The sequence below is a fragment of the Ornithorhynchus anatinus genome, chromosome X5 (genome assembly GCF_004115215.2).
Source record: "Ornithorhynchus anatinus isolate Pmale09 chromosome X5, mOrnAna1.pri.v4, whole genome shotgun sequence".
In the NCBI taxonomy this organism is placed as follows: Eukaryota; Metazoa; Chordata; class Mammalia; order Monotremata; family Ornithorhynchidae; genus Ornithorhynchus; species Ornithorhynchus anatinus.
Genome location: NC_041753.1, coordinates 7,932,299 through 7,943,412, shown reverse-complemented (window position 1 = coordinate 7,943,412; position 11,114 = coordinate 7,932,299). Strand labels below are relative to the sequence as shown.

At 62.9% G+C, this 11,114-nt stretch overlaps 1 protein-coding gene across 1 annotated transcript; it reads right to left on the bottom strand.

The window, feature by feature from the left end:
- Nucleotides 1–221: 221 nt before the first annotated feature.
- On the bottom strand, nucleotides 222–10,864 carry VWA7 (von Willebrand factor A domain containing 7). Its single transcript, XM_039910890.1, has 15 exons — nucleotides 10,313–10,864; nucleotides 8,993–9,274; nucleotides 7,833–7,929; nucleotides 7,365–7,475; nucleotides 6,601–6,796; nucleotides 6,289–6,458; nucleotides 5,359–5,471; nucleotides 4,766–4,882; nucleotides 3,795–3,983; nucleotides 3,198–3,339; nucleotides 2,841–2,993; nucleotides 2,645–2,737; nucleotides 1,324–1,607; nucleotides 1,091–1,221; nucleotides 222–762 (listed from the first exon to the last, which is right to left on the bottom strand). Exons 1-15 carry the CDS (start codon nucleotides 10,547–10,549, stop codon nucleotides 222–224), a joined length of 2,856 nt encoding a protein of 951 aa, XP_039766824.1. The 5' UTR covers nucleotides 10,550–10,864.
- Between the last annotated feature and the right edge of the window lie 250 nt (nucleotides 10,865–11,114).

Below are 11,114 nucleotides of genomic sequence, written 5' to 3'. Positions count from 1 at the left end.
TGAGGGATGGGGAGCAAAGTGCATTGTGGGAAAATCCCCACACCCTCCCCTACCTGGCTACAAGGGGCGGGGGGTGGGGGAGGGCACAAAGTGCATGATGGGAGCTCAGGAGACGGGGCCCGAGGGACGATGGACAGGCACCCGCCCTACCACCCCGGGGGAGGCTGTGGGGGTGGGGATGTCGGGGGGTCGGGGGTGAGGGCCCGGGAGGCCATCGCATCCTAGAGCGGACCCCCCAGACACCCGAGGGCTACCCCCAGCCACACCAGGGGCCCCAGCGGGCCGCCCCCGGCAGCCTCCCCCGCCCCACTGAGCCCCACGCCCGGCTCCCCCCCGGCCCCCACGCTGGGCTCGGGGGGCGGCCCGCCTTGCACCGGAGAAGCCGCTGCCTCTGGAACGGAAGTGTGGCCCCGCGAAGCATCCTGGGGGGTTGGGGGGGCAGGCAGAAGACACGAGGGGTCGGGGGGAGAGGTGGCGGAGGTCAGCCGGCCCACCCGACCCACCCGTCGCCGGTGCGGGCGCAGGGGGAAGGGGAGCCGTTGTGGACGACCGGAACCAGAGGCCGAGCCCGGATGAAGCGGGGGACATCTCACCCGTTCGGGGGGCTGCACCAGCAGCTGCAGGAAGGCGTGGATGGGGGGCGAGGGCCCGGCCCCCACAGAGACGGTCACCGTCACCGTCACCACTGAGTCGGGGGCGACCGACCCGGGGGGCCGCAGGCTCAGCTCGCCCCAGGCCGTCTCGTTCTTCCCGAGATGGACCCTGCGGGGGAGCGGAGGGGGCTGGGACGGGGAGGGTCCCGCGCCGCCCCCGACCCCGGGAGAATCCGCGCCCGACCCCACGCCCCACCCCCGGGACCCGGCCTCAGACGGGATTAAGGGCGAGGGGAGGACCGGGGTCCGGAGGGAGAAGGGAGGCGAGCGGGAGGGCCCGGGACAGAGGGGTGGGCGGCCGCGTCCGGGCCGCTCCGTCGGTGTGGTATCTACTGAGCGCTGACTGAGCGCAGCGCATTTCGCTGAGAGTCTGGGAGAGCCCGATCTCGCAGAATTAGCCGACGGGCTCCCTGCCCACCACCGGCTCCTCGTCTCACCGGGAGAGGTTGGAGCGGACGGCGAAGCCGCGGTCGGCGGCAGCCGTGAGGAGCAGCTCCCGGGGGCCGGAGAAGCTGGAGACGCAGAGCAGTAGGCGGGCGGCGGGGCCCGGGGGGCCGGCGGGGCTCAGCTGGAGAGGGGCGGTTCAGCTGGCGGCTCCGGGAGAGAAGTACCACCCCCGGCCGGTGGCCCCCGTGCCCGCCCTCCCGTCCCCCACCCCGGCCCGGCTCACCTCCACCAGGACGGGGGCCACGAAGAGCCGCTGGGGGGCCACTCGCCGCAGGGCCTGCCCGCCCCCGTCCCGGCCCACCAGCTCCAGAGAGAAGGGCTCGTGGGAGGGGAGGGTCGGGGGGAGCGGGCCGGACAGCAGGTCGCGGCGCGGGCTCCCGGCCGGGCTCAGGGGCACTCGGCCCAGCTCGGCGCCCCCGGGGCCCCGCAGGACGGCGTGGGTCAGGTTGGGAGCCCCCGGGCCCGGCTCTGCCCCCGCCACCTCCACCAGCAGCACTGCAGGGAGACCTGGGGGAGACCGAGGAGAGGTCGGGGAATGTGGTCGGGCCGGGGGTTGGGGAGAGACAGAGAGGGAAAGGAGAGAGAGGGAGAAAGGAAGACGTGGAGGAGGAGGAGCCCTGAGAAGGGAAATGTCTGAGGCGGGGGAAGCAGCGTGCCCTAGTACAAAGAGCCCAGGCCTGGGGGTCAGGGCACCTGGGTTCTAATCCCAGCTCCTCCTCTTAACTGCTATGTGACCTTGGGCTAAACACCTCACTGCTCTGGGCTTCAGTTTCCTCATCTATAAAGTGGGGATTCAATACCTGTTCTCCCTCCTACTTAGACCGCGAGCTCCCTGTGGGACAGGGACTGGGTCTGATCCGCTTATGTTGTACCTACACCATCATCAGTGGTATTGATCGAGTGCTAACCATGTGCAGAGCACGGTACTAAGGGCTTGGGAGGACGATACAAAAGAGTTGGCAGACGTGTTCCCTGCCCACAATTATCTTACATTCTAGAGGGCTCAGTACACAGCTCCGTACATTGTATGTGCTTATATTATTATTACTTTAGACCTGGGTTCTAATCCCACCTCTGCCGCTTGCCTGTTGTGTGACTTCGGGCAAGTCACTGAACCTCTCTGGGCCCCTGTTTCCTTATCCGTAAAATGGGGATTAAATACCGTCCTCTCCCCGTCAGACTGTGAGCCCCATGTTGGACCGGGACTGCGTCCCTCCTAATTGCCTTAGATCTTCTCTAGCACTTATTAGTAAGGGACCTGACACAGAGTAAGCGCTTAACAAACGTCACCATTATTATTAATAGGTCGGTGTAGTCGGGGAGAAGTTGGGAGGGCCGTAATGGCGGCTGAGCCTGGGCAGAAGTGAGGGGAGCAGGGAAACAGCAGGGAAGGAGCTGAGGGGAGCAGGGAAACAGCAGGGAAGGAGCTGAGGAGAGCAGAGGCAGAAGAGGAGGAGGTCAGGATCCGGGAAGAGACGGCGAGACGGGAGCCACGTCGGGGTGGGTGGCGGAGGCGACGGGGGCCGGAGGCCGAGGGGACTCACCGGTGACGGGCTGGCTGAGGGGGTAGATGCCGGGGTGAGGCCCGTCCTCCATCGGGGCCCCGAAGTAGAAGAGGAAATCCAGGGTCGTGTGGGCTGCGGGGGTGGGCAGAGCGGAGCCCCTCAGCTCGCAATCCTGCCCACCGGCACGGCCCCCAGCCCAGTCCCCGGCCCGGGCCGCACCCCCCCGGACGCTCACCCTGGACCCTGACGCCGTAGTTCCCCGTGGCGGTCACCTCCAGCCCCCAGGCGCCGGGCCGCGGCGGGTCCAGCAGTGCGGCCGCCCAGAACTGGCCAAAGCGGCGGGTGTGAGCCAGGGGGCCCGGGCCCTCCGCCTCCGTCTGACAGACCCCTGGGGGAGAAGCAGATGGGGGGGGCAAGGGGAGGGGCAGAGCTTGAGAGCCGGGCACAGGATGCCCAGAGGGAAAGTGGAGATCCGGCCCAGCCCCTCCCTGCCTCCGTCCCCCACCTCCGCCCACCCGTCTCCCCCCACCCCTCTCCACCCGGTCGCCCCTCTCTCCCTCCCACCCCCAACTCCTCCTGGCCACCCCGTTACCCGTGGGGTCCCGCAGGCGGAAACCGCTGAGCTCCCCGTAGACTCGGATCATGACCTCCCTGACCAGCCTGTCCACCCAGAAGCTGAGGGGGGTCCCTGGGGTCCCCGACACCCCCAGAGTCCGGACTTGGAGGAGGGTCACCTGCAGGGCGGGGGGCGGGAGGAGAGACTTTAGGTAGGGAGGGGAAGAGGTAGAGGGTAAACTTTTCTCCACCCTATTCCTATAGTGGGTCCCCTGGGTCTAACTTTCAGAGGGGGATTTTTTTTCTGCACACAGTGAGCACTTAGGAAAAGTTGCTGCTGCTACTCAGAGAAAAGGAGGGGAGGAGGAAGGGCCGGGGCATGACTAAAGGAATCCCCAAATCTATTCTCATCACGTTGGAAGCAGCCCACTTCCTGCCTCTCACACTTGGAATGGCAGCACTTCCTGTAGGCGGGGAGAGGGATTAAGGAAGGAGGGCTACAGGGGGCAGGATTATGGAAAGGCAGGAGACCCCAGGGAGGCTGAGGAGCTGGCAGAGGCGGGGGCAGCCAGGAGTCCCCTGGAGACGGGGGTCATGGCGGGGCCACCCGCCACCTGGGCGGGGCCGGGCTCACCACGTCCGCGGCGCCGTCCCCCACGACGCTGCCCGCCACGTCCCTGATGTGCTGATCCTGGGTGAAGATGACCTCGCCTCCCGAGGCCGCCGCCAGCGCCACGTACGGGTCGAACCTCTCGGGGGGCAGGAGCTCCCGGCGGGTGCGGGCCCCCCACCTCGACGGGTCCTCCGTCACCAGGAACGTCACCTGTCGGGGGCAGAGGGCAGAGGGGAGGGCCCCCGGCCGACAGACCGTCACTCTCTCCCCACCTTCAAAACCCTTCTAAGATCCCGCCTCCTCCAAGAGGCCTTCCCCGACTAAGCCCTCATCTCTTCTCCCACTTCCTTTTGTGTCGACCTGGAATTTGGATTTTCTCCCTTTATTCCCCTGTCCCTCAGCCCCAACACTTATGTCCATATCCATCATTTATTTATATTCATGTCAGTTCCTCCCTGATTGAAAGCTCACTGTGGGCAGGGAATGTGTCTACCAAATCTGTTATACTGTCCTCTCCCAAGGGCTCAGTACGGTGCTCTGCACACACTAAGCACTCGATGAACACCCCTGACTTTTTTATGGTATTTATTAAGCACTTACTATGTGCCAGACACCGTTGTGAGCTCCGGGGTAGATACAGTGTAATCAGTTTGGACACAGTTCCTATCCCGTGTGGGGCTCACGCTCTTAACCCCCATTTTAGAGATGAGGTAACCGAGGCTCAGAGAAGTGAAGTGACTTGTCCAAGGACGCACAGCAGAGAAGTGGCAGAGCTGGACAAGAGCCCAGGTCCTTCTGAGTCTTAGGCCATCACTGTATCTCCTAGGCCCTGCTGCTTCTCTTAATTCATTGATCGACTGTGGTCAGGGTGTGTGTTGGGGAGGTCCTCCCGTTCCCAGACACCCGGTCTCCCCAGATGCTGGACTGTTGAGCTGGGGGTGTCCGGGCCCCAGTGAAGGATTCCCCGAGCCCCCCGCCCGCTCTCTGCTTACCCTACAGTGCCGCTCCTGGCTCAGGGCCTCCACGCGGTTGCTGAGGTGGACGTCCTTGGGGGAGGCGTCGGTGAAGACGTAGATGTCGGAGAACGGGGGCGTGTGCAGCAGGGCCAGCTGTCCCGGGGGAGGGGAAGGTGGAGGGAAGAGCAGAGAGGGTCAACGGCGGAAGGGCGGCCGGCCCGGGAGGAAAGGACAAGACTGGAAGGAAAGAGGGATCAGAGACAGGGGATGCAGGGGAGTAGGCTCTCTTCTTTCCTCAGGGGCTGGCAGAACCGAGGGAAGGTCTTTGTTGAGCGTTCACTATGTGCCAGGCACCGTATCGAGAACCGGGGTAGATACAAGTTAATCGGGTTGGATAAAGTCTCTCCCATGTGGGGCTCACAGTCTCTATCCCCATTTTACAGATGAGGTAACTGAGGAGCCAAGTGCCTTGTCCCAGGTCACACAGGAGAGAGTGGCAGAGCTGGGATTAGGGGCCAGATCCTCTGACTCCCAGGCCTGGGGGGCTCTACCCACTAGGCTGTGCCGCTTCTCTGTGTGTGGGGGTGATGCGCGAGGGATAGAGGGGTGCAAGACGGAGATAGGCGCACCTCGAGAGCTGAGAGACACATCTCCGGCTCGTCTCCGCCTCCCAGGGCATCGAGCTCGTTGAGATGCTTCCAGAAGACATCGGGGTCGCTGGTCTGGAAGACCGGGCCGTATCCTGGGGCGTCCAGGGGTTGAGGTGGCGGGACGTGGGGACAGGGAGAAGAGGAGGAGGAGGAAATGAGAGAGGGGCCGGTGGGACCCGAGTCGTCGTCCTTCCGAGGAAGGACAACCATTTTGGAAGCGGACAGGCAGGAAGGAGTTGTACCCCCTGTGGCCCCCAAAAAGGCTATCGCCCCCGCACACATTCAAAGAAACTGCTACAGTAAGTACTGGCCATCCCGATTGACCTTTCTCTTCCCTACACCAGGAATTGCCCCACCACACTCACGTCAATATCTGTAATGTATTTTAATATCCGTCTCCACAGCTAGACTGTAAGCTCATTGTGGAGAGGGGCTGTGTCTACCCACTCTGTTGTACCGTCCTCTCCCAAGGACTTAGTCTAAGGCTCTGTACGCCATAAGCACTCAATAAATACAATCGACTGACTGAATAAATACCACTGATTGATTGATGGATGGACTGAAGAGCCAACCAGGAAGCCCCGTCATTTTAGGAGCGGTCGGGCCCAGAACTGCCCAACGCCAGCCCCCTCCACGCCGGCCCCCTCGACGTCAGCCCCCTCGGCACCAGCTCCTTCAACGTCAGCCCCATATCAACTTCAGCTCCTTCAACACCAGCCCCTTCGGCCTCCACAGGAAGTGCCGCCGTACTGAGCCTTGGAGGACCTGAAATGGCTGCCTGGTCGTCGTCGGAATGTCCGGGACCTTCACCCTCCAGTGCCGTCTCCCGCGGCCTCCCTTAGGAACTACTGCTGTTTTCAAAGGAGGAAACAGGAAGCTGTCCCTCCTCCTCATCCCATATCCCCTCACCGGGGTCGTGGAAGGGCACGAGGATGTAATGCGAGGGCTCCAGAGGCCCCCCTCGACGCTGGTCAATGATGCTCCGGGCCTGGACCTTCGCCGCGTTGATCTCCTCCCCCATGGACCCCGTGGTGTCCAACACGAAGGTTAGGCCGCTGGCCGGGGTGATGTCCAGGAGCCTGGGGGTGGGAGTTGGGCTGAGGGCGGGGGGGAAGGGAGGGTCCATCCGCTGGGATCCAGGAGCCCCCCGCCGCCCCGGCCAATGCTCCTCGCTTTCCCAGATCCCTCCCGGCCTTCAACTCTGGACCCAGACGCCTTCACCTGGAGAAGTCCCCATCTCCCAAGCGACCCCGGAGCATGGTCAGGGCCTGGATGGAAGCCTCCTGGGCCAGGTGGGCGGCCGCGGGGTGCAGGGCGTGGTGGGGGGAGAAGAGCCAAGAGCTGCTGTCCTTGTTGATGCCTCCGCGGGGATGCTGGGAGCTGCTCTGGTCAAACTGGCCCCCATGGCTGCACTTCCCTGGGGGACGAGGGTCCGGGGCTATTGATGCCTGTCTACTTGTTTTGTTGCCTGTCTCCCCCTTCTAGACCGTAAGCCTGTTGTTGGGTAGGGATCATCTCTATCTGTTGCCGAACTGTACTTTCCGACCGCTTAGTTCGGTGCTCTGCACTCAGTGAAGTGACTTGCCCAGAGGGGACAAGTGGCGGAGGCAGCATTAAAACCCAGGTCCTCTGACTCCCAGGTCCGGGTTCTTTCCAATAAGCCACACTGATTCTCTGAATTAGCCCCCTCTCTGAGATACAGGCATCCTAAAGAGCTACCCATCCTCCCTCAGTAGATAAAAGGAGCGGGCCCCCACCTCCTGCTTCTCCGGCAGGAAGAGTCTCCATTTCGTAAAGAGTTGGATGAGAAGTGACCCTCCCACACTCCCAGTCCCGGTTTTCTGCTTTTTCTTTCCTCTAGTCCTGAGAGGAAGTCCCTCCATTTTGGAATCTGGGAGGAGGAAATGGACCTAGAGAAAAGGGGCTCACGTGGAAAATGACACCCCTTGAACCACCGGTGGGCGGCCCCTCCCCGCATCTCCCACCTGGCGGTTTCGGGGGGTCGACTCCGAAGTAGCCCGAAGTGAGGAGCCTGGAGCCCAGCAGGTTCCCAGGACAGGTTAGGCTGTCGCAATCCGAGCAGGTCTCATCCCCCGCTGTGGAGACAGGAGGAACGGAGACCGGGGAGGGGAAAGCCGTGACGCCCTCCCTCAGCCACCCACACCGCTCTGTCCTTCGCATCTCCGGGGCTCCCATCCCTCTGAGCCCGGAGAAGGGCCGAAGGGAAGTGTGGCCATTTTGTGCACAAGGGACAGGAAGCGAGTTCCCCGGGATGGGGTGAAGTCATTTTCCCCAGTGGAAACGGGCTCCCTGCAGGGACAAAAACCAGGAAGTTCCCGGCCTGGGGACAAAGGAGAAGGGGCCCTGTTGTAAGAGAGTTACAGGAAATGACCGGATTGGATTGGACCATCCCCACAGGGCTATTCCCAGGGGAGTTCGGGGGGTAGCCGTACCCTGAGCCAGGTTTCGGAGCTCGGGTCTAGTTCGCAGGAGATCCGGGTGGGGTCGATCTTCCCCCAGCTCCACCCAGTTACTGTGGCTGTAGAAGTCCTAGAGAAGACCGGGGGAGAAGCGGGGCTCCCCCCAAAACTCACTCCTGCACACTCCTGACCAGAATCCAACGCTCCTCCACTGATCTCTCATTTCTCATGTCTACCCCTCCGTCTGTCATGCACACACACCTCGTCCAACCCGATCTGCTTGTCCCCACTCTAGCGCTTAGTACAGTCCCTGGCAAATACCACTAGAATTACCACACACGTACACACGTGCCAACACACTCCTGGCCACAGCCAAATGCCTCCCCTGCCCACCTCTCGTCTCCTGTCAACGCCCCCCCCTCGTGGGCTCTCTTTCTCTCTCTCTCTCCCTGTTTCCACACATGCGCTCCTGACCCGAATCCAACTCCTCCTCTGCCCATCTCTCATTTTCCACACCTTCCCCAGCTCTCCACCCTATTCTCCGAGAGGCAGCAAGAACCGTTTCATAGGAAGTGCCACCCTTTTGGAGACGGCCAAATGGCCAAGCGTGTGCGCCGTCTTCTGGGGTGGTTACGGCCCACCCCAGCTTTCCCTTCCAGTCAGCCTGCTCCCAGCCTGCTCCAGACTGGAGTGTGCTGGAGAAAGTTTCCATCTGAGAAATGGGGAGATAAGAAGTCATCATCCCCCTGGGGGTCTGAGCCACCCCCAGAAAGTCTCCCCCACAACCACCCCTCGCCGCTCCGAGATTCCCTCTCTGCCCTTCATGTGAACGATGGCTCAAGCTTGGGCAAATCACTTCACTTCTCTGTGCCTCGGTTTCCTCATCAGCAAACTGGGGATTAAGACAGTGAACCCCAGTATCCGTATCAGTACAGTGCCTGGCACATAGTAAGCACTTAACAAATACCATTTAAAAAAAAAAAGGTGCTGCCATTTTGAATACAGAGAAAGAGGAAATGGCCTTGGGGGAAGAAGACCAGAGTCACCCAGAAAGCCCTCCCACTCACCCCATACCACTCTGGATGGGGATGGTGAAAATGCTGCCCCAGGTAAGTGCCGCCGTTTTGTAACGAAGAAACGGGCAGTGGCCTCGGGCCGGTCCCGACGGTCCCACTCCCCTCCACCCAGCTCACCTGGAGGGCGTGGAGCAGGGCCCCGAGCCGCCGGCGGGCCAGGGGGAAGTCGAGGGTCCGCGTGGCCGCCAGCACCTCGTCCAGCGTCCTCAGGAGCCAGGCCCGGCCGGGGCCCAGCCGCTCCGCGTCAAAATGGAGGACGGGATCGAGGCGGGTGGCCTGGAGGAAGTCCTGAGCGGCGTTGGCCCACGACACCTCAGCCACCGCTGCCCGGAAACGGCGGGACGGAGCGCCGGCTCCGAAGTAGGCGGCGAACAGCTCGTCGGCCAGAAGTGTCCGGCCCTGGACGGGGTGGGAGAGGCGGACGGACGGCGCCGCTTATGCTGGGAGCCCCGGTCGGGCCGGGGGGCGGGGGCCAGCTCGAATCCGACTGTCGTATTGGATCTTAGCACAGCGCTTGGCACATATATGTTGGTATTTGTTAAGCACTCACTCTGTGCAAAGCACTGTTCTAAGCGCTGAGGTAGATACAGGGTAATCTGGTTGTCACAGGTGAGGCTCACAGTTAATCCCCATTTTACAGATGAGGTAACTGAGGCACATACTCATCCTACGAGTACTTAGTACAGTGCTTTGACCCAGTTAAGCGCTCCATAGAGATGACCGAATGGATGAATGAATCAATGGTATTTACTGAACGCTTACTGTGCGCAGGACATTGAACTAAGCGCTGGGGAGAGTCCAATAGTCCAATTCAACAGAGTTGGTAGACAAATTCCCTACCCACAATGAGCTTACAGCACTTAACAAATACCCTGCCATTATCATATATAATAATAATAATAATAATGTGGGAATATATCAGCCAGTTCTGCTACATTGTACTCTCCCAGGTGCTCGGTGTAGGGCTCTGTACAGAGATCGCCCTGAATAAATACCACTGATTGATTTTGATTTTATTACTACTATTAACATCATTATGGAATGGGGAGTGAGGGCACTCAGGCTGGGATCAGGGGCCCTGTTGCCAGGGGGTACTATCATCAGAAGACTCTGTTGCCAGGGGCCACTGTTGTGGGCAGCCCAGCCCAGCCAGCTCCCAGGTCCCTGAGCGGGTCGGGCTCGGAAGCCACACGTGCGGTGGGTGGGGCGGACTTGGGGTTGCTCCCTCAGTGGGACAGGGGCTTGGGGTGCCTGGGTCCCGCCCCGGCCGATCCGCAGCCGGACCCGGTCTAGCTAACGGCTTCGGTGCGATGTGGGCGAGAGCCCCCTCCCCGCCCACCCACCCCCCGGGGCAGCGCTGGCAGGCCCGCGTCGGGGCGGGGGGATGGGGACCCGGAGGGAGGACGGGGGAGAGGCGGAGCGGGGGAAGGTCCTCACCTGGAAGTCCTGAGCCGCGATGGGGGGCACCCCGGGCCGGGGCCGGTCCAGGAAGAGCTGCAGGGTGACGTTGAGGGCGGCCTCCTCCGTCAGGTCCTGGTGGCTCAGGGAGCCCGGGGCCGCCACCAGGCTCCAGATGTTCGGGAAGAAGCCGCCAGAGCCGGCGGGAAACACGAGTAGGAAGAGGAGCCGGGGCAGAAGCCGGGGCAGGGCCCGGGGGAACCCAGGGCCGGGCATGGTGAAGGCATCCACCTGAGCCGTGCGTGTCAGGAGGGGCGGGGACGGGAGGCTGGACTCCTGGGTCCCTCACCTGGGTGCCCGTGCCCGGCTCTCCCCGCTCCTGGGCGAGGCTCCTTCTCTCCTGGCCCAGTCCCCGTCCCCGCGGCAACGCCCGGGGAGCAGGCGGGGGGAGGGGCAGCGGCACCTGCCGGGAGGACGGACTTCGGCCCCTTTGGGGACCCCCACCCCCCGCCAGGGACCCGGGCACCCCGCTCCCAGCCTCGCGGCCTGGTGGTCCCTCGGCGGCCCGGGGCGGGGGTCACGGCGGGGCCGGAGCAGCTGGTCTGGGCTATAGGTCAGTTATAATTATCCCGGGCAGGGAGGGGAGGGATGGGAGGGGGCGGAGCCCGGGTCTCCCCACGTGCTGGAGGAGGGTTGGCTCCTGGCAGAGGCCGGGGAAGGAGCGCCGGGCAGCTCCCCCTCCCCGTCCGAGCACCCCCGCCCCCCACCCCGGGCCCTCCGGCCCAAAGCCGCCGCAGTGCGGGATGAGTCAGACCTGGCCAGGCTCCAGCAGCTGCCGAGA